Consider the following 20158-nt stretch of genomic DNA (forward strand, 5'->3'; position numbering starts at 1 on the left):
ATTAGGCTGAAACTCAAAAGTGAAAGTCCTGTCACAGTGGTGAGTGTCAACATCCAGTTCTTAAGTGCTTTTCTGGGGGGGGGGGTGTGTGTGTGTGTGTGTGTACGTGTGTGCTGTAGCTGCTCAGGAAACGTGTGACTTGCTCCTGGGACTTGGGGGTGTAGGGAAGGCTCTTCCCAAATGAGGGGTGCCGTTCATGGTATGGAGGGGACTGATCTGCCATCAGCTCCTCTAACAGAGTAAATCTCGGTGGGTAGTTGCTGGCAGGGTTTTATCAGCGCACAGGGCTGCTTCATCCCGCAAAGCTGCTTGTGCAGAAGTTGTCTGCCACTGCAGATCCTCAGCCCCCTGGCTGGGCTGCTGAACGAATGGCCCCATACAGGTCTGAGTGGACCAGGTTGTCTTTCCTACACAGACGGAGATCAAACGTCCTGCGCTGAGACTTGTAAAACCTATAAAACCAAAGTGAGAAACGTCACGTTGAGAGCTTGCCCACCTGCAGGGAAAGGGCAGACCTCCGTTGCTGCCTTGCCCTGAGTGGTTGGGCAGCGTCTCTGTGAGGGGCTGCTGGGGCTGAGCGCTGGGCCTGGGGCTGTGTCTTTAAGTCTGATATTTTGCTTGCTAGCTGTAAGCAATTCGGGTTAAGGTTCTATTTGGCTGTGGGAAGCCAGCTGGCCACTGACTGACCCTATACCCACCCAAACTGGTGATACCAGAGTTGGGGAAACTGCCCTGTGTCCCTGCAGCTACCATGAGGCATGTTGGCATCAACAGACTGTTGCTGCTGGAGACAGGAGGACAAGGGAGAGTCCCCAGCAGAGCCATGGGTATCGGAGACTGGTGGGTGCTTGCGTCTCCCATAGCAGGGGCTGTGCAGCTCGTGCAGGAGGCACTGCTGGGCTGCGGTGGCTGGGATTGCGTGAGAAGTTTCCCCTCGTGCAACCTCCCAGCCCCTGCGGCGGCCACGCAACACGGGGGAGCAACCACCCGTGCAGCACGGTGCTGTCAGGGCACTACGTCTGATGCCAAACTGACCCTACCTGGGCCACTGTGGGCCAAGCTTGGGGGTTTGGGTTTAGAGCGCGTTAACTGTTGGCTCGCCGTGTAGAGCTCTGTGGAAGATCTTGCAGTACAAAAGACACGGACAGCATGTGACAGTGCCTGGTCTGCTCACTGGACACGTGGCTGGGGGCGTCTCTGCATGTGAAGCATCCTCAGTCCTGCGTGAGTAGCCAGCTGTTCCCTGAATTTGGGGGAAGATGTGACGTACGCGAGATGTGGCATTCAGCTGTACGCAAAAGGAAATCCTCTATCGCAGTGGAGGGTCGGCAATGCTGATTGCTAACCGAAGGGGGCAGAGGGAAATGGGGGGGGATCTTTCGAAGCAGGGCTGCAAGGTGAGGAAACCCTGGGGACATCGGTGTCCTTTGGCAGCATGGGCACAGGCAGGAGGACCTGGCCTCAGGGCACGAACAGCAAGCAGGATAGTCACCGGATAACATGTGGAAAATGGGATGGGGCCTCGCTGGACTTAACGCCCTCACCTCCAAGTCATCATCAGGATTGTCGAGTTTGGTCCTGATCACAACAACCACATTTGACACCTTGGGGGCAACGAGGGAGGAGTTAAACGCTGACTGGGAAAGCTCCAGACTCACTAGAGGGTGAATTTTGGTTACGGCATGGTTGGTCTCAGTTAAAGTGGAAGCTGCTTTGAACAATGGACTCTTCTGGGGTTATTTTTCTTCTTGTTTTTCTTCTTGCAGGAAATCCTGGGTGTCTAAAAAATGAAGTCCTTTCACTCGATGAGGTCACGGGGGGCTGGCCAGCAGCCAGGCACAGGGCTCCCAGTGCGGCTCTGCCCGTTCCTCTCTACGAGCTCGTCGCTTCCTCCGGGACGCTTCTCCTGTGTGTATTTCTGCACGCCACGAGAAGAGGCTTAGATTTGCTTTTCTGCTCAGTATTTAGTTTGCGCTACGCTTTGAGAAGGCCAGTAACGTCTTAAGACCTGTTGCAGCCTCCGAATATAAGCCACCCCTTTGCTGGGAGGAGGTTGACTTGACTGAGCCGCATGATCAGAGTCAGGTGACAATATTGGGCACAAAACCGGAGGAGAATAAACAGTCGGGTGTAGGAGATTAGCTGCTGATCTTGCCTTCTGACAAGCTGTGTTATTCCTCAGGGAAAAATGGGTGCATGGCCCTCTCCTCTGCTTTGGAGCTTAACCACAGCGTGTTTAACAGGTAAGTCCTCCTGAAGCGGCGTTTCTCTTCGCTGGCTGAGCACAGAGGTGGGTAAAGCTGTAATGGGCTTGTGAAAGCACTGGGCTCCACCATCTCAGGGTGCTGCAGAAGGGCAGGGGGAAGGCAGGAAAGGATGTAAGTGTTGGAAGATAGGCAGCGTTGGAAGTGGGCTGAATAAGGTAAATATAAAACCAGGTTTTTACAAGAAAAAAAAAAAAAAAGGGAGGAAAAGTAGAGCCCTATTACTCTGCATATTGAAGATTTGTAGTGACCTCTTCGTGGCTTTATCTTAAACCCCAAGGAACAGGATGCCCCAGTATGTTTGCTTCCTTGGGGTGTTTTGGTAACTGGGTCTTTATAAGAGAAAGAGCTTATATAAAAATGCCTGAACATTTTTGTAATCATGCCTCTATCTGCTCCTATCCTTGTTCTTCTCGTCCTTTTGTCCTGCTTAGCTATCGAGAAAAAAATCCGCGTTCTTATAGTTAATATTTTTGCTATGTGGGATCTGCAAAACTTGTTGCACTTCAGATCGTGCGCCTTCCAGGGCAAGTCTGGCCACGTGCAAGTGAAAGCTCCTTGGGGTGAGGTGCTGCCCTGCTCTCCTCTCACTGTGGTCCACCTGCATTCGGGGGGTCAGAGGCTGCCAGGGGCCCTGTGGCCGCCTCCAGTTTTGGAGTATGAACCCATTAGCCCTGCTAGAACAATTTGCATTTTACAGAGTTCCTTGGCAAGGGGCAAAACCGCTCAGAGCAATTACCTGCCGAGCCTCATCTTAGGTGCATGCATCCAGGGCAGCCTAAGCACGTAACAAGTTATGAGCCGTGGTCTGGCACTCTCATGAAATTAAGCGGTTTGGGGAAACTCTCCATTTCAGGAGCCAATTATTTACCTGTTGAATTCGCCAAAGATTATTATCTTCACCTAGGTCTATAACTGTTGACTTGGTTGTGTTTTGTTTGGCTTGAAGGGTTAGTTTTTCAGAATGGCAGGCTGCGCAGTTGTGCAAGGTGAAAGGGAAGAAAAATAAGGGAGTGTCCACCCTATTTCTGCATTTTGTGAGTTCCTGGCCAATGTCCGTGTGCCACCCAAGTCAGCAGGGCTGCCTGCCTTGTCAGGAAGGATTAGCACTGTAGATAAGACTCCAGTAACCTTCCCTGACATCCTTAAGGCTTTTGGAGTGCAACATCATGCCAGGGCATCACACAAAATGACCCATCCTTGAAGTGTCCCTGGAGATACTTTTGTTGACTCACAGTGCCCCTAAAAAAAGCGAAAGCGAAATCCTTGGTATAGGCAGCGTAAGTGCAGTGCAGAAGAGAAAATGCTCTGATGAAGCTAAGGGTATTTGAGTATTGTTTTTTCACACTTGTGATGTTTTAGCTGGTAAAACAAAACGTCACCCATTTTTTACTAGATGCTCAAAACTATTTTTTTCCAGCCTGCCTACTTCTGTTTGTTTGTTGGTTTTTTTTCCAGAAGTTGTTTAAATGAATTTATGAAGTACTGGCTACTGAAGGCTGTTGATGGCTACTGAAGTTTTGCAAGCAACTCTTCAATGACTGTTTTAGTTACATGTTATGAAAAGATATTTTCCATTAAAAAGAAAAAAATCCATCTTAACAATACTATCATTTAACACCAGAACCAACCAACCAATGAAAGGTTACAAAGAGGCAATATTCAACTAAAACCATACTGTTAAAAAACAACAAAACCAAACCAAACCAACAAAATTCATCCAGTTGTGTGCAGTCCAAAGTGTTTAAATCCCCTGCAGTGTCTCTGGCTGGCAGAACTGAGCAAATGCTGGGGACAGGCTGCCCCGTGGGAGACCAGACTCTGATCCCAGTGGTCCTTCTGAGAGCTTTTCCCACGAGAACCTGATGGTGCCCTTGACTTGCTGCTCGTGTTTACTTTGCGATCAGTTTAATAAAACTCTGGACTGACTCGGCTCGTTGCCAGACGTGGGGAAAGAGAAGCAGACTGACTTCAGCCCTTAAGGCAGGTGAATCAGACAAGGGCAACTGTGCATCTCGGTCCCGGGTTGAGGCATGGCCAAGGTAGCAGTGTCCTCTGTGGGTACTGCCGAGCCGCTCTCCCTGCCTAGGACCAACGCTGCTGTCTCCAGTCGCTTGCATTTGGGCCTGGGGCAAACAAATATGCCACAAAATGATCACTGTTAAATTCAGCGTCTCCGTTTTGGGGGCCACAGCAAGAAAATGTGGGCAGTGGCCCAGACGGCTGGGTGCTCATCTGCTGCTTTACTCAAGAGTTACAGAAAGATGGGTTTTTCGCAGGCAGTGGAGTACAAAGCAGGCAGTATGGAGTAGGAGGGAGCACTCCCAGCCAGCTCTCTCCATGTGATCGCAACTTTCTATGGACTCTTTTATTCAGTGTCCTGATCTTGCTGTAGAAATTTAACTAGAGTTACTAGTCAGCTTGGTCTGCATATTGTTGTTGTTCGTACCGTGGCGGTGCTAAGCACTGGTACCCGTGGTGCCCAGCCTCGCGTAGTGTAGCCAAAATTGAGAGAGAAGTCAAAGGCTGGGGGAAAAGCGGGCTTGGGAAAAAGCCTGCAGGGACCCGTGGGTCTGCAGCCGCCTGGCCCTCGTGCTGTCGCCATTCCCAGCTTCTCATCCTCCTCCTGTCCTTCCTCATCCACGTTCCACCGTCAGGTGTCAGCTGCGCTCTTTGGGCTCCTTAAAACCCATAAAGCGCCTTCTTAAAATAGTCCTTTCACTTTCCATGCCAATGGCCAGTTGATTTTGGCAGGCCCTCTTGCTGTGATGGCTTAGCAGATGTGTGATGGTTGGAAGAGCGTGTAAACACCACGTTATCAGCCACAGTTGCATACTGATGCTGTATGAACTTTTCAGAAGCTGCAGTTATTTTAGAGTAAATCCCTGCCCTCCCTTTCTGACCCAAGCTGCTGCAGCAGGAGCTGGCTCTTTTGTTTTTGCTTTGCTTAGTACCACACTGCTAAATTAAAACCAACTAGCTACTTTTCGTGTTTAGTTTTACTGATGTCACCTGTGTTCAGACTGGAAGACAACCCCTGTGCTTGTGTGCTGAGAGATGGCTTTCATCAGCAGGCAACGTTTCAGTCCACTACGTATCGCAGCAGAATGACGTGAACTGCAGTAATACCCTTTTTCCCTGAAGATTACAGCTGTCTCCGCTCTGATGGGGGGATTTCAGAATCAAAGCAAATCTTGGCCTGCAGGTTCCCTTCTGGTTACTGGATGTAACTTCAGAACAGCTTAAAAAAAAATCCCAAATCTATGACTTTTCTTTGCTGATCCCTTTAACGGAGATGGCATAAAACTGCCAGCTACTTGACACGCATCTTAAATCAGGTTGTTGTGAGATCTCAGGGTAAACCGTCTCAAGAAGCTGTCGCTGACAAAATTGAGTGTTTCAGGCAATTCTCACACCCTTTTATCTAGGAGAGTCAGACCTCCTGGACCTTGGCATCTACTGAGTTATGGCCTTGTGAACCTGCTTATTTCCTTGATAAGTCTCTTGTGTGCCAGGGATGCTCAGATGCTGCCAACGTTTGCCTCTTTGCTTCTGTATTGCTCTGTAGTGGAACATAGCGGGAGGGAGTTTCTGGACATCAAACAAGGATACACAGGTTAAGCAGTTGATAAAGACCTAATGGGAAGCCTCCGTTAAAGGGAGAACACTACCTGGCCACTAATGATGTTTTTTCTTCTCTTAGGTATTGCTTTAGGTCAGACAACCACCACCCAGGTCCCCATTGCATCAACCCCAGCACCTCCCAGCGCAACCACCACCCGGATCCCCATCGTATCAACCCCAGCACCTCCCAGCGCAACCACTACCGCTGCCTCTGCTCCCCCGAGTGCCGCTGCAACACGCTCAGCTGGAGCGGTGTCAACCACCGCAAACCTTGCCGTGTCCACAGCAGCACCGTCTGCCGATCCAAGCACAAAAAACCCCGCTCAGACTCTGCCCACCACCACAGACGTGACCGTCCTCGCCTCTGGCAGCACGGCCACCTCTCAAGCGTCTACAGGAGCGATGGCCGCATCCACCGGTGCCCCACCATCCCCTTCAGGTGTGACCACGTCTCCTGGGGTTCCGTCAGCAGCTCCGTTCCTCACCACTGCCAAGCCCTCGAACTGCAGCGGAGTGAACGTGACGGCCTGTGCCCGCTGCTCACCGGGGACGTTTCCCAACGAAGGTGAGTCCCTGCTCGACCCAGCTCTCGTGCTAGATGGAAAAGTGACTTGTCGAGGGAGGTGAAACCAGCACACGTCCTCATGTTGGAGGCTTGGACAGGCAGCAGGAGTGGGAGTTAATTTGTTGCACCCTTCTGAAGTTAAAGGCTTGGCCTTTGCTGGCCTCGTGCTGTGTATTGGTCTTCCCGAGGCTTCGCCAGTAGGATAAAGCAGCAGTAGGGTTGTGGCACAAAGCATAACACAAGTGCAACCCGATTTATTGGCAGGAGGTTGTTCTGAGGTACACTGCCAAATAAAAGAACAGCTTCCATCTATCTGTCTCGAGTGTTTGAAAGAGAATCTCTGCTGTAGAAACAACCTTTTTAGTTGGGCTTGAGAAACTACTCGATCAACCCCTGTTGTGGTCAGGAGGGCATAATATTACCTTTTCCAGGAGTTAGTTATGTTGTAAATATAACTGGCTGCTTTTGGTTTGGGTGTTGGTGGGTGTTTTTGTTTGTGGTTTTTTGGGGGGTTTTCTGTTTGTGGGTTGTTTTTTTTTTTTTTTTTTTATAAACACCACTACCCTACCCCCTAAAAAATCCCAAATAAAAAAAAAACCCTAAAACACAAGCCATGTACTTTTTGCTTACTCCCATCACTGCAGGGCACTTTTAAAAAGAAGACTAAGCAGCTCTGATGTTTCAGGGTAAATCTGCAGAGGACAGGATTTAATTCCCACCTCCCTCATGTGCAGGATGATCATCCGCAGGGTCTTTTCCTCTTGCCTGTGCTTGGTTGCTGCAGCACCAAGGACTGGTTCCTGCAAGCAGTGGGATGGCAGGTCTGATGTGTGCAGCTACAGCAAATCCCACATACTTACTCTGCGTAGCTCGGATTTGTTTTGTGGAGTAGAGAGGGCTAGAGCTTGTGTCTGGTGGGAATGCCACAGTACCCACGCTCAAAGAAAAGCTGTTGCTGCTTAAGGCAGATCCTCTGCTCTGGGGTTTTGCTTTTCAGTTCTGATTCCTGTAAGCCTAAATTATCAGTAATCCAAAGGACTATGTTGGGTCTTTTTTCTTTTTTGTGTGTGTTGGAGGGAAAACAAGGAAAATCCTCCTGGCCCCTCAAATTAAAAGTGAAAAAAGCAGTCATCTTAATTACCAGAAATCCACATTGATAGACTTGAGACCTTAGATCATCTTATGGAGGTTCTTCAGCTTGCTAACGGTGCACAGCAGCATAATTAGCATTAAAATTACAGTTTCTACCCTTTGAGACTGTCTTGCTGGAGGGATTGCATCCCAACGCTTCTGCATTCGTGGTAGTGACCTGTCCTGACAAGCACAGCGGTTTAAGTCGAGTCTTGCAATCCCGATCCTGACTTTTTTTTGTTCCAATTTAGGCACCTTGAGCTGCTCGTGCTGTGCGGGGGGCTCGTGCACAGACCCCAGTGCCTGCACCTCCTGCCCGCTGGGCCAGTACCAGCCCGAAAGTGGGCAACCGTCGTGCCTGCCTTGTGCGGAGGGGCGTTATGCCAAGTAAGTGACTGAGCTCCTGGGCATGGGGTGGTGGATGCTTTTCCTCAAAACTCTTCCCAGCTGGCAAAATCTCCTCCTTTGGGCTATAGGAAAAGTGCTGCTGGGGTTGTTTCTCAGTGGGAAATGTAGGATTTTGCCTCCCTGAGGGAAAAAGGGCAGCTCAGGGCTCGCTGCCCCAGCACCCACCCATGGTGCAAAACACTCAGGGGTGGCAGCAGCGAGAGGCCGTGTGCTCCCTGGCTTCTTGCAGGGCTTTGTGGCAAATTGGGTCAGGGAGCTCTTTCACTGCAAAGCCGAAATAGCTATGTGCCTGCTAAACTAACCTACAAACAGTCCAACCTCTGGAGAAAAACCCAGACTGCCTTTGGTCTGCGCTTCAAACGAGCTTCCCGTGGGGCAGGCGGAGGCGTGAAGGTGTGTGCCTCTTCAGCACTGCTAAATTCTTCTCACCAGGAGTGGATATCCTTGTGCCGAGGGCTTCCCGGTGGCAGCTCCAGCTCCCTGTGGGCTGCCCTTTTTTTTTTTAATCCCGTGGTCTTTTTTATGTATTAGGGGGGGAACAGGGCTTCTTTTGTGACGGGGGACACTTGGGAGTGAGGTGTGGGTTCATCTCCTCAGCTTTTCTCTAGGATACCTCTGGCCAACTGGGTTCATCTCTGTGCTTTGCCCAATTACTTTCTCAATCCCTCTTTTGTTGCCTCCAAGGGATCTCACTACATTTAAGTCGCTGGCATCTAAAGCAATATACTTAGCTGATACAGCGTGCAAAAGCGAACAAGACATCCCAGCCAGAAGCCCAGCCTTACAATTTCACCAGGCTGCCTCATCCCGGGGACGCTGCACAAGCGTCCTCCGGCAGCGGGGACACACGCCTGTGCCGCTCTCACCATTTCCCACTGGGTTTTTCCCTTGCGGTATCCGACGGGGGCTTTGTCCCTTGGGTGACTGCAAGGACAGGAGGGGTGGCGGCAGCTTCCCAGGACCGTGTCCCTCGCAGAGCGGCTCCGTTTGGACCAGCCTGGGGAGAGGGGAAAAAACCCCACCTGGCCGTGAAGAAGGTTTTGTTTGCAGCAGCCCCTGAATTTGAGGGGCTGCCGGCTTCTTCTTCCATGCTCCCCCCTTGCTGTTTGTGCTGTGAGGACCTGCCTTGCCTTATTTACCCCTACAAGGACTTTAAAAGAAGATCGGGGAGCAGTCTCGAGGGCACCACACAAATACTGCTGTTGGGATGTAGGAGAGGGCAACGCAGAGCCGGGTACCAGCAAGAACCAGAGAACAGCGGCTGGTTTACGTACGCGTGCTGGAGGGGGGACCAGAAGAAGGGGGGGTCCGCAGGGAAGCGGGTCCGGCGGGAGCAGCGTGTGCGTGGCCATCTCCATGGCAGCTGCCAGGCCCCAGGGCTCTGATGGGATCATTTAAGATTTTTGTGGTATTTGGAGAATCCATCATGCCCTGAGCTTTGAGCGGCTCTGGCTGGCGCAGGCTCTGTATTGGTTTGTTTTAAGCAAAGCTTTTGCTATGTTTCCAATTGATTTTTTTTTTTATTATTTTTTTTTCCCCACAAATCTTGCTCAGCCCTGGGGTTTCCAGAGGAATTACAGAGCGTGTCCTTGTTTTCCTCCGAATCATCCCCAAGTATGTTAACAAATTCTTATGCCCACATGCTTGTTGTTGGGGATTTGGCTCTGTTGGCGATGAATGCAATAGCTTTCCTTTTTCTGTGCCTTTCCCTCCTTTCCTCTCCTTCTTCCTGGAGGTCTAACATATTACATCCCCTTTCCCACAGTCCCAGTTATTTAAGGTCAGGACTCTCACACATCAGTGCCTTTTTTCAACTCCTAAGTGACCTGACTTTCAACAATGGAGCAGCTCCTTTTAAAATTACTGATGGATGCTGAACATCAAACACCTCTCCAATTCCATTCAATTTCCAAGTGTGGATTTAAAAGCCTGACTTGTAGCCAGGCTTATTGGTTTAAACACATTTTTCAAGACCCAGATTTCAGACTCGGAAACCTGTCCGTTTCCATATAGCCCACAGGCACAGGATATCTTTAGTGTTAACCATAGAATCATTTAGGTTGGAAAAGACCTTTAAGATCATTGAGTCCAACCGTAAACGTAACACTGCCATGTCCACTAGAGTTCTGTAATAATACAGAAATTCTATTTTTTTTCACTGGACCCTTAACATTCAGGCGAGTTCAAGTTGTTTTTCTGCCTGAACTCTTTCATTATAATTATGCTATTTCTAGACTTGTTAGTGAAACAAAGAGTTGTGCTCTGCCCCCTCCTCTTAAAGCCGGTAGAGGCTTGGGTGACCTAAAATAGCACTCGCCTCTGCTCCCTTCTCTCCTAGCTTCACAAGGAGCACCACATGCCTTCCCTGCCCGCCTGGCCATTACGCTAATGAATCTGGGGCTGCAGTCTGCAGAGCATGTGACAAAGGTAGGTTTTGATTTGTATTCAACCCAAATGCATTTTCATCAGACTATGCGAGGCTTTTTTTTTTTCCCCGTGGCCAGATGCAATTACCAGGTAACTCAAAAGCACCGAGGAGTAAACAGGTTATTTTGTTCAGGCTAAAAATAGAATAGCAGATCTCTTCCCACTCTGTTATTGACATTTTTATTAAAATGAAAAGAACAGATCTCCGAGTCACGCTTCTGTTTGCAACAAGCTAATACTAACGCTGCAATGAAAGCCTTTTCCAGAAAGTCAGGAAAGAAGGTTTATGAAATTCAGTTATAGCACAAGGGGGAGGATGGTGTCAGGAAAATAAAGTATTCCCCTATTTTTGATGGCAAAAATGTGTCTAAACCATCCTTGTTTTCAGTTAGACAGTCTTCTGCAGTCTGAATATTAAGTGTAATACTCTCCTCGTTCCCCAGACATTAAAAACTGGGTTTTCAGGGAGCTACTTTGCACCTGGCTAATGCAATATAAGCCTGGTACAATGTGTTCACAGACAGTGTGACAACATGTTCAAAACAGACTAGCATTTACTTATGCAAAAACCTAATTAACACATGCAATGCAGCAACTATTCTGTACACAAATTAAGTGCTCCTCATACGTGCACAACTGTTCTTTTGAAAATCCGCCCACCAAACTGTTTGGCTGGTCCCTAAATCTTGGCTATCACTTGCTAAGTTTGGGAGGAAAAAAGTCTAACTGGTGACAGCGCTGTGGCATGTCACTCCCTTTACTGAGCAAATTTGAACACCGTGTTAGACCACAGAGGAGTCTGTGGGGGTGGCCCTTAAATCACGCAATTATAAATCTAAAAAGTTCCTTTTTCCTTGCAGGGAGGGGGAGGTTGTTTTGTTTTCATCCTGCTCTGCCGCAGCCTCTGCTGCCCGTTGCAAATCTCGGCCGGTTTGAAGGGCGTAAGGCAGATCTTACCCACACCGCTTCCAGCTCCTCTCTGAACACAGGCACCGTAATTCTGTCCCACGCGGACCCACGGCAGTGCCCAGTGTCGTGCATCCTCAGGCACCTTCCCAAAACCACCTGAACTCCCAAGTCTTGTTCTCCTGCCTTTAGAGGCTCCTGTTGGGGTGGCAGGGACTCGCAAGCCGGGTCCTGCCTGTCCCCCTGCCCACGCCGTGGGCATCTCGGGGCGTTTCGCTCCTTGTTGGGCTTTGGGGAAGGGTCTGCACGTGTCCTCCTGCCCTTCGTGGTCCTGGTGGTGCAGGGAGGGAGAGCGGACAGCAGATTGCTGTTGTCAGAGCCGTCCTGGTTGGCAGGTCTTGTGTCCTTCTCTTTGGGGGAAGGAGATGGACCCCAGAATTAATTCCTGAGGTGGGGGAACCCCAGGAGGGGCTGGGGGTGACCGCAAGGGTTTCCCCTGGCCAGAGACCTGCTCCAGCTGAATAAACCCAGGAGTCGGCACTAGGATCACCTATTTCGGCTTCATTCCAGTTCAACCCGTTGTGCTGGGAAGGTTGACGTGTCTGTCTGTCACCCTGGCAGGATTTCGGATGCAAGAGTGACACCAGGGAAATCTGCCCGAGCGCCCCACGCTTCCCTCAGCATGGCAGAGGTCATTAGGAAACTTCTATTGCTCTTTCAAGGCTTTTGACAAGTAGAAAACAAACATCCTGAATTAGCCCCTGAAATGCCACCCGAAGCGTGTTGTGGAGAGTTGATTTGGTTGTAAAGAGATGAGTAAATATACAGTGATGTGGGGCAGTGACAGTGGAGGAAAGATCCTGAAGCCTTGCTCTTCTTTCTTTCAGGCTATTTTAGCCCCAAGCAAAATGCAGCTTTTTGTGTGCCTTGCCTGCCTGGATCATTTTGCAAGTAAGAAGTCTACTTGTGATGCTGGCCGTCAGGCAGTCGCGGGGGGGGGGTGGTGGTGGTGGTGTGGTTTTCTTTTAGCCCCAGAGCTAGAAGACCCAATGTAGCGGCCAAAGGCAAGTCACCTGCCATTTCAACTGTAGGGACGTCGGTGCCGAGCCCTGGCGAGAGAGGGATGGTATGGTGGAGGGGAGGATCCTGGTGGGATGTGGAGGTACCCTGGGATGAGGTGGGAAGAGCATCAGCTCGCAGCCCACCTCTGCCATCCCCTCTCGCCGACGTCGCGGCGTTGCACGCCACTGATAAACAGATGCCGACACGGGGATCGAGCTGAGCGTTGCTCCGTGTTTTGTAGAGTTAAGCTGAGCTGATGGTTTGTTTATCCTGAGTTGAGATGTGCGGAAAGCAGTAGTTTAACTTCCCTGGCTGAGCTGTCACCCCTGGGGTGGGGAAGAGGGCCTGGGAGAGGTGCTGGGGGGGTACCTTGGGATGGGCTCTGCACCCTGCCGTGTAGGGATGCCTGCACAGAGGTTGTGGGGTTTATATCCAAAGCAGGTGAATTGGCACGTTAATACTCACCTTCCTTCTCACCTCGCCTTGAGGCTCGTTAGTCCCACGTTATGCAGCAGATCTCTGCTGAACCTTGATTAAGTTGCAACAAGACTGGACCCAGGACTTACCCGGCTGTATCGCGGGTGTCTCTCTCGACTCCCTTCAGTATCCATTGACCAGTTCCAGCCAAGTTCGTTAAGGAACAGCGACTTCTGGGATAGCTAGTTCTGACAGGTTTCATGCAAATAAGCAACCAAAGAGAGGTCAGAAATGCCATCACGTGCCCAGCCCCAATCAGACATGTGAGAAACCACACTCGAGAAAGACACGGTGAATAGCCACCGAATGGCAAAAGCTTCGTTCCTGGTAGACCCTGGAGACTTCAGTCTGTGCATACGTGAGAGAGCTGCCTTTTGGTGGGCTGGGCTGGTGTCCCGGTTTTGGCTGGGATAGCGTTTATTTTCTTTCCAGAAGCTGGTACAGTGTTGTGTTTTGGATTTAGTGCTTGTCCTACAGCGTTGTCTCCCTTCCCCAGCACCACCGCCTGCACGGCGTGTCTGCCTTGCCCTGGGGGGCAAGAGTCTCTTCAGGAGGGTTCGGAGGAGTGCGTGCCCTGCCTGCCAGGTAAATTCTGCAGCGGAGGGGGGGGGGGGTCTGCGATAGCCCGGCTGGGAACGCACGGCTTCAGCACCAGCAGGAATGATTCATTCCTGAGACTCGTCTCATCTGACCCAGAGGATGCTGCTCCCTGCCAGCACGAATGCCCTGGCTGACACCTGCAGAGCAAACCATCGCCCTCACCGTGATGGGAAGGTGCTGGGGGTTTTTGGCCCTTGCTAGTTTGCTAGGACCTGCTGTTGGAGGCTGTGCCTATGCCATACCTTCTTGCCAGCATGGTTAATGGCTTGGAGGAAGGCTGGTCACCTGCGTGCCAGGGCTGCCGAAAGCCGTGGCTAGACACAGTTCTAGCAAAAAAGCATCTCCATCAGTGGTGGCTGCTTTGCTGATGAAACCACAGGCTGACCAGCAGAGGCAGGGGATGCTCTGTACCCGGCAAGAGTTAGCCTGAAGCAAAAGGGACAGTCATGAGGGGAAGCGAGGAAATTACTCTGCTCCTTGCATCGCCGACTTAAATAACATCAAACGGCAGTGGGTGAGTCAGTGGGAAGGCAGAGTGCTCCAGCCGCCCCCACAAGCATCGCTGGCGAGACTCCTCTCCGGAGACAGCACCAGGGATTTCTCGGCGTCAAGTTGCATTTTAAACATGCAGAAAAGAATTTACCACTTCGAGACCTGGGACTTCTGTGGCCCATCGTTCCCACAAAGCTTAGGAAAGTGAGCCGTGCTTTAAACTTTGCTCAGCAAGTTTCAAGCAGCTGGAAAAGGTGTTTGAATTCGGAATTAGAGAGGATGAAACGCTGCTGACCTCCGGCTCCAACCTTCTCTCTGCTTTAAAGCCAGAGCTCACTACTAAACCCATCTCCCACCGCACTCCTACTCGTACTTCTGTTTGCTAAGATCTAACCCCAGATACCCTGTAGTCCCTCTGTCCTGCCCCTCTGCCACAGAGCAAGGACCAAAGTCCAGGCTCAGCTTTTGTTATGCACATGAAGTATTTAATGGTCTTTCTCCTTGTGGCTTTGACAGCCGAACCATCCCTATGTGCTTGCAAAGACCCTCCACGGAGTCTAGTGCCAGATCTTAATTTTGTGCTTATTTGCTATTTTAGGTATGTTCAAAGGTCCCAGCGACAACAAATGCAAGCTCTGCAGGACAGGAGAATACCAATTACAGCGAGGCAAGGAGAGCTGTGACCTGTGCCCAGAAAATCACTACTGCCCTGTGAGTCTCCATCAGCTGGTTTGACAGCCTGGATGAACAAATATAGCTGTCTCATGACGGGCTACATACGCTTCAATTAACACCATTTTTAGCTGAGCTTCTTTCCTTTTCTTAAACGTAGAGCTCTGATGGAGGGAGATGGTTAAAGTTACGACACCAGGAGCCTGGGGAGCTTCAGCCTTGGAGCTGCCCGGTCTCACTGGGCCATCAGGGGAACATCAGAGGATGGGGTGTCCATTAATGAGGGGGTTTGATATATGGACATGCTGTATAACGACACCTTCTGCTCTTCCCCCTCCTCTGAGCAACACCATAGGGGCAGACAGGGCCGATTTAATGATGGCAGCTTCACTTCTTGGTTATTTTTCTTCTGATGCTGAAGCGTCACCTCCCTTTGCACTAGTTACCTTCCGCAGTCCTCTCCCCGTTTGCTGGTGCTGAGTTACTTCTTCTCTTGGGCAGAGCCCAGATGTGAGCCCGGTCAAGTGCCCTCCCGATGCCTTCTGCCCGGCGGGCAGCGCTGAGCCGGCGTACTGCATGGAGGCCTTTCTGTACAAGGCGGGGGATTCCTGCCAGCTGACTCCCCTGATGGTCATTCTCCTGGCTGTCCTCTCAGCAGGTAAGTGTCGGTCTTCTCTGGTAAAACTAGACACCCCTCTGCAGCTGGGCGCCTTCACGTTAAGCCAACAGCCTTCTCTGGATGGTGTATTTTACGTTTCCGGAAACCTGGACTTCTAATAAAGGTCTTTCTGGCTGCTTTCAATGCAAATCACGATCCGTTCCCCATTTGTAATTAGGGATACTGCTGTATTTGCTCTGACAGAAGGCTACTGTAATGCTGAATGTTTATTGTTTGTCCTTGGGAAGCAGGTGTGCCTATGGACCCCAAACCAGGAATTTTTTTGGCTGCTGAAAAGTAGGAAAAAGGACAATTTCCTTTTGATATGAGACTGCAAGTTTCCTAAAAGCATTTCCCCCCTGTAACTCTTGCTGCAGCAGCCAGCAGGACAGGGTGCAGTGTTGGCTGTATTGATGCTGTAGTGCACCTTGTAGCCAACAGAATAGACAACCAGCACCTACTATGTGGAGCATCCTTCATCCCGGGTGCTGCCTGCTGTAATTAGCTCATTAGGCAAGCCAATGGGTGGGTGAGCTTTGCCACCTGGAAGCTACACCGTGCATACTCATTCCAAAACAATGAATGTGAATTTGTAGCCTCGGCAAAGGGAAAAATGAGTTCTGTAGCTTTTAGACGAAGTTTGGAGTAGGTTTAATCAGAGAGAACAGTTATGATGCAAACGAGCAACTGTTACTGCTGTGGATTGCAAAGGCAGCAGACGAGCAAGGTGGGAGGAGGGACTTGTCTCCTGTGCCCAGGCAGATGAACAGAAACCCCACTGTAAGTGCCACTTCTGCTACCAGCTCTCTTGGACACAGGATTTTCATCTCTAAGTCACAGAGATAACTAAATCATCAGAGGATAAGGAATTTTAGCCTCAGATCCCTGGGTTTCTGTGTTTTAAGCACAACAGTTACGTGCCTCCTTGAAGACCCATTCTCCAGTCCGGCTCACTGTTGTTAAAAGACAGAGGGGAGATAAAAATAGATGTGTTGGTCCCCGCAACGAACCAGAGAGAGCAGAGCTGCTTCTCCAACAACAAAGCAGGGCCAGTCGTTCCCACGAAACTCTCCTCTCGGCACCTGAGGACTCCAGGGATACACAGGAGGGGAAAAGGGCAGCAGGGCTGGAGAAGCCGTAGCTCTGGCAGGGCTGGTTGGTGGCTTGTCCCAGAGGGCTGAAGGGTCCTGGTGGGAGCAGACGAGGGTTGTTCTCACAAGCTGTGGCTTGGAACCGCATGAAAGCTCCTCCGCTGGCCCATATCCCCTTGTGCCAGGCTGTAGGCCAAAAATCTGCCAAAACAGATGCCATCTGAAGCGGGTATTAATTAGAAAAACGTAGATTAAAATGAAGTGTATGAAAAGCCTGTCCATGCAGGGACAACACCGGCCCATTAGCCAGCATTTCTGATAAAACAAGTCTGGGGTCACAGGACAGCATTCCTCAGCGAAGTCCTGCCTGTCACAGAGCTTGCTACGAAGAGGGGTAAAGGAAAATGGCCCACACGGGAACCTGCGAGTATTTCACGGCTGGTCTAACAGATCAACTGTTTTACCATGAGACTGTCTGCTCATGCAACCTAAATTTGGATGTATTTGTCTGGCCATATTGCATCACAGCGACAGATTTGTGCTCTTCTGTTAAGATCAATTTTCCCCGATTACGCTTCTGCCAGAAACAAACAAACAGAATGTCGCAGTCCTTGATATTTGCCAATTATTTCCATGTCTATGCTCAATCTAAAAGTAATTTTTCCTGACAGCCCTGATCTCAGTCTAGACTCAAAGTTAACCTAGGTCAGTTACTTCTTGTGCTTCAGTGTAAAAGCTGCACAGAGCAAACTCGTTGCTCAACAAGAACCTTGGGTGGGGTCTGCAATGGATAAGATGCCAAGTGGAAGATAATAGTTCCACAGAGCAGAGAGTAAATGGGAGTAGGAAAGTGAGTTACTGAATTATTTCATTAAAACCTGCTGTTATTCTCCACAGCTTCCAGAGTAAAGTTGAAAGGCTGGGGTATTTATTATTATAGCTAGCCAACCCTTTTTTTTTTTTTGTGCAGAGTATGTAGAATACCCCCCCCTTTATTTTACCAGAAGAGAATACTTCAGTTAGGAAGTTCTAGAGCAAACAGCACCTGATACTTTACCTTCCCATCTGAAAATAACTACCCTTCCTTACCTTCCAGGTGGAATCCTTGCTGTCTTTCTAATAATTCTGAGAAGAAGGCAAGAATATAGCAAGAAATCGTTAAAGTCTCTATTGCTCCCCAGAGGCTCAGGACGACACACAACTTACGGGGGGACTGAACACACAGAACCAGTCTATGCTGGCTGGTAACACAGGACACGCTATCAGCAAGCACCCTCTTCTTTTTCCCCGTGTGTGTGTATGGGGAAAATGTTTAACCACGTGCAACCTATTTCTGTATAGCTGAAATAAGTGCTGAGACTTTAAACTCAATTTTTGAGCTGTGGCTACTTGTGCTAACCAACCGAGCTACTTGCTGTACTAAAATGGACTGATGGAAAAAGTCTTCCCCTTTCAATTCCTGGCTTCGTTTGCAAGTAAATACTTTTCTCCTTTCCTCGGGGGGGGGGGGGAAGACACCAGCAAACAATTACGTGCCTCTCCATTTCAGCAGTCAGCTCAACAAACCGAGTGAGGATTGATGACTGCTCCAGTTAGTGAGGTTCCTGTGATACAACAGTCACTTCCACCTGAGCAGGAACTAACATAAATGTGTGTCTTTTTAAGACTATGCCTTCCCCCCACCCTCTTCTCAAAACTTTACCATTACTCTAAGTAAGTCAAGGGAAGGGATCCCAAAGCTTCCCCCTTCCTCTCAGCTGTGGGAAAACACGTGCAACTAAAATAATGGTTGATTCCTGGACAAATATGTCCCGTTTGCTTCCTGCTATAAGGTGGTGCTTCATACTAGAGCTACAAAAGCAACTCAAAACTTCTAGCAAACCTCACAGGAATTGTTTCTTTCTCTACCGAGCCACACCAGTAAGACACAAAACTGGAGCAATCCTTTGGAGCCAAACAGAACAGCACACCACAGCAGATGTCTTGCATGTTTTTGCATGCTTAGGAGATGTGCCCGTACTAGACCCGTTGCTTAAATGTCCGTGCAAAGTTCTTGCCCTGATCCCTGACACTTGATTCATCTCCCACCCCTGAGAGGAGTATGTGTGGTTTGTACCTGAGCGCCCTGCGTGGAGCTGGGGCACTCCTGCTTTTCCCTGTACAGCTGGTCCAGTTTAACCGTCTGGTTAAAAAGATGTGATTTCTATTTTATAGGTATTATTTCAAATTGTGTAGGTGTTTGTAGTTGACTCTTCTCTTTCTAAACTCATTGTTTGCTGTATTTTCCCTATCACGTTTTTTTCTCACAGTGATGTTTAGCTTTTTGCACCTAGTCCTCATGGCCATTTGAGGTCTCGCCAGCATACCAGGCACTCAGAAACGCCCATCAACCGCACTGGAGCCAGCTTCAACTGCTCCATGAAATCAGTACCTGTGGTCTCTTAACCTTCCCACGTTGTTGCCTTCCTCCTTCTCCTACAGTGACATTCATACACATAGTAGGTGTGCTGTGTTGTAAGCCCAGACGGACCAGCCAACTGTGACCCTTCATCACAGCACTGTGCTTTACCAGCTCTACCAGTGCTAGTAAAAATAGTATTTAGTGTTAAAAGACCTATGCTTTTAAATGAATGTGCACTGAGGTGGAAGCAGGTGTTACTCCTCCCCTTAGTTCTTCCCCCGGGGTAGTGCAGCAGCAGAGTCAGCTGAAGTAATCCAACTGGTGGGGGGTTAAGTGGTTACTGCCCCCAGCTGCTCATTCTTCTCTCCCCAGGGGAGGTGTAATAATATATAAAAATAATAAAATGTATCAGTTCTCTGATCTCTCTCAACTATGTCAGGTGAATAAACGCACGGGGAGCGAGGTACATCATCCTCTGTGGTCAGACAGGTCGGCCAGAGAGGTTGTGGATGCCCCAGCCCTGGCAGTGTTCAAGGCCAGGTTGGACGGGGCTTTGAGCGACCTGGTGTAGTGGAAGGTGTCCCTGCCCACGGTGGGGCAGGGGGAGCATGGACTAGATGATCTTTACGGTCCCTTCCAACCCAAACCATTCTAGGACTACTACTCTGGGTCAGCAGCAACACGGACAGCACCTCTAACCATACCCAACCACAACCCTACTGCACAGCACGGGCAGAGCTCCCCCCATCCTCCCCACTAGTCTCTCTTACGTTGTCGTTTAGTAGACAGGCATTAAGTAGGTTTCTCAACTGGCAAAACCCTGTGGCTTTTCACAGGAGCAGCGAAAGGACACAATCCCGATGCAGAGCACGAGAGGATCTCAGCAGAACAGTAATCCATTCGTATCAAAGCAATTTTCTGAAATGCTCTTAAAAAAAAATTAATAATAAGGTAGCTGCTGTCAGACATAGGAGATTCCACCCATGAAGTCAAACCAGACCCAAAGAAAAACCCATCTGGAAAAGCAAAACACAGTCAAATTCAGACCTGACCAAGCAGGAACAGCACCAGTGACAGCTGAACGAACCCAAGGGAACAGAACTGGTAGGACTGCATGACTCCAGCTCAAAGTCGTTAAAGCCTGTAAAATTACAAGCAACAGAAAACAGCGCTGTAACAGGAAAAGCCGTGCTGCAAAAAAAGTCCGTATTTTCGCGAGAAGCAATGCTGTGAAAACAAGCCAAAGCACAATTGTTATCACCTCCATATAAGCCTAAAACATCATTTCCACGGGGTCTCTTAGGAAGTCTTGGAGTGTAAGTTTTCACTATGGAAGAACAACATACCCAGTTCCCTCGCTGCCAAACCACTCTTCCTTAG

At 49.6% G+C, this 20158-nt stretch overlaps 1 protein-coding gene across 3 annotated transcripts; it reads left to right on the forward strand.

The window, feature by feature from the left end:
• Positions 1–980: 980 nt before the first annotated feature.
• LOC126037215 (multiple epidermal growth factor-like domains protein 9) lies at positions 981–18253 on the forward strand. 3 transcript variants are annotated; one of them, XM_049797489.1, is made up of 11 exons: positions 981–1224; positions 1767–2085; positions 2183–2243; positions 5968–6453; positions 7836–7971; positions 10331–10419; positions 12213–12276; positions 13361–13449; positions 14555–14667; positions 15130–15286; positions 17474–18253. In XM_049797489.1, exons 3-11 carry the CDS (start codon positions 2189–2191, stop codon positions 17623–17625), a joined length of 1341 nt encoding a protein of 446 aa, XP_049653446.1. In that variant the 5' UTR covers positions 981–1224; positions 1767–2085; positions 2183–2188; the 3' UTR covers positions 17626–18253. The 3 variants fall into 3 exon arrangements, with proteins under 3 accessions (XP_049653446.1, XP_049653450.1, XP_049653440.1); XM_049797483.1 differs by having other exon boundaries at positions 982–1224; positions 1767–2243; XM_049797493.1 differs by lacking the exons at positions 12213–12276; positions 13361–13449 and having other exon boundaries at positions 1767–2243.
• The last annotated feature ends 1905 nt before the right edge of the window (positions 18254–20158 follow it).

Source organism: Accipiter gentilis, chromosome 3, assembly GCF_929443795.1.
Source record: "Accipiter gentilis chromosome 3, bAccGen1.1, whole genome shotgun sequence".
In the NCBI taxonomy this organism is placed as follows: Eukaryota; Metazoa; Chordata; class Aves; order Accipitriformes; family Accipitridae; genus Astur; species Astur gentilis.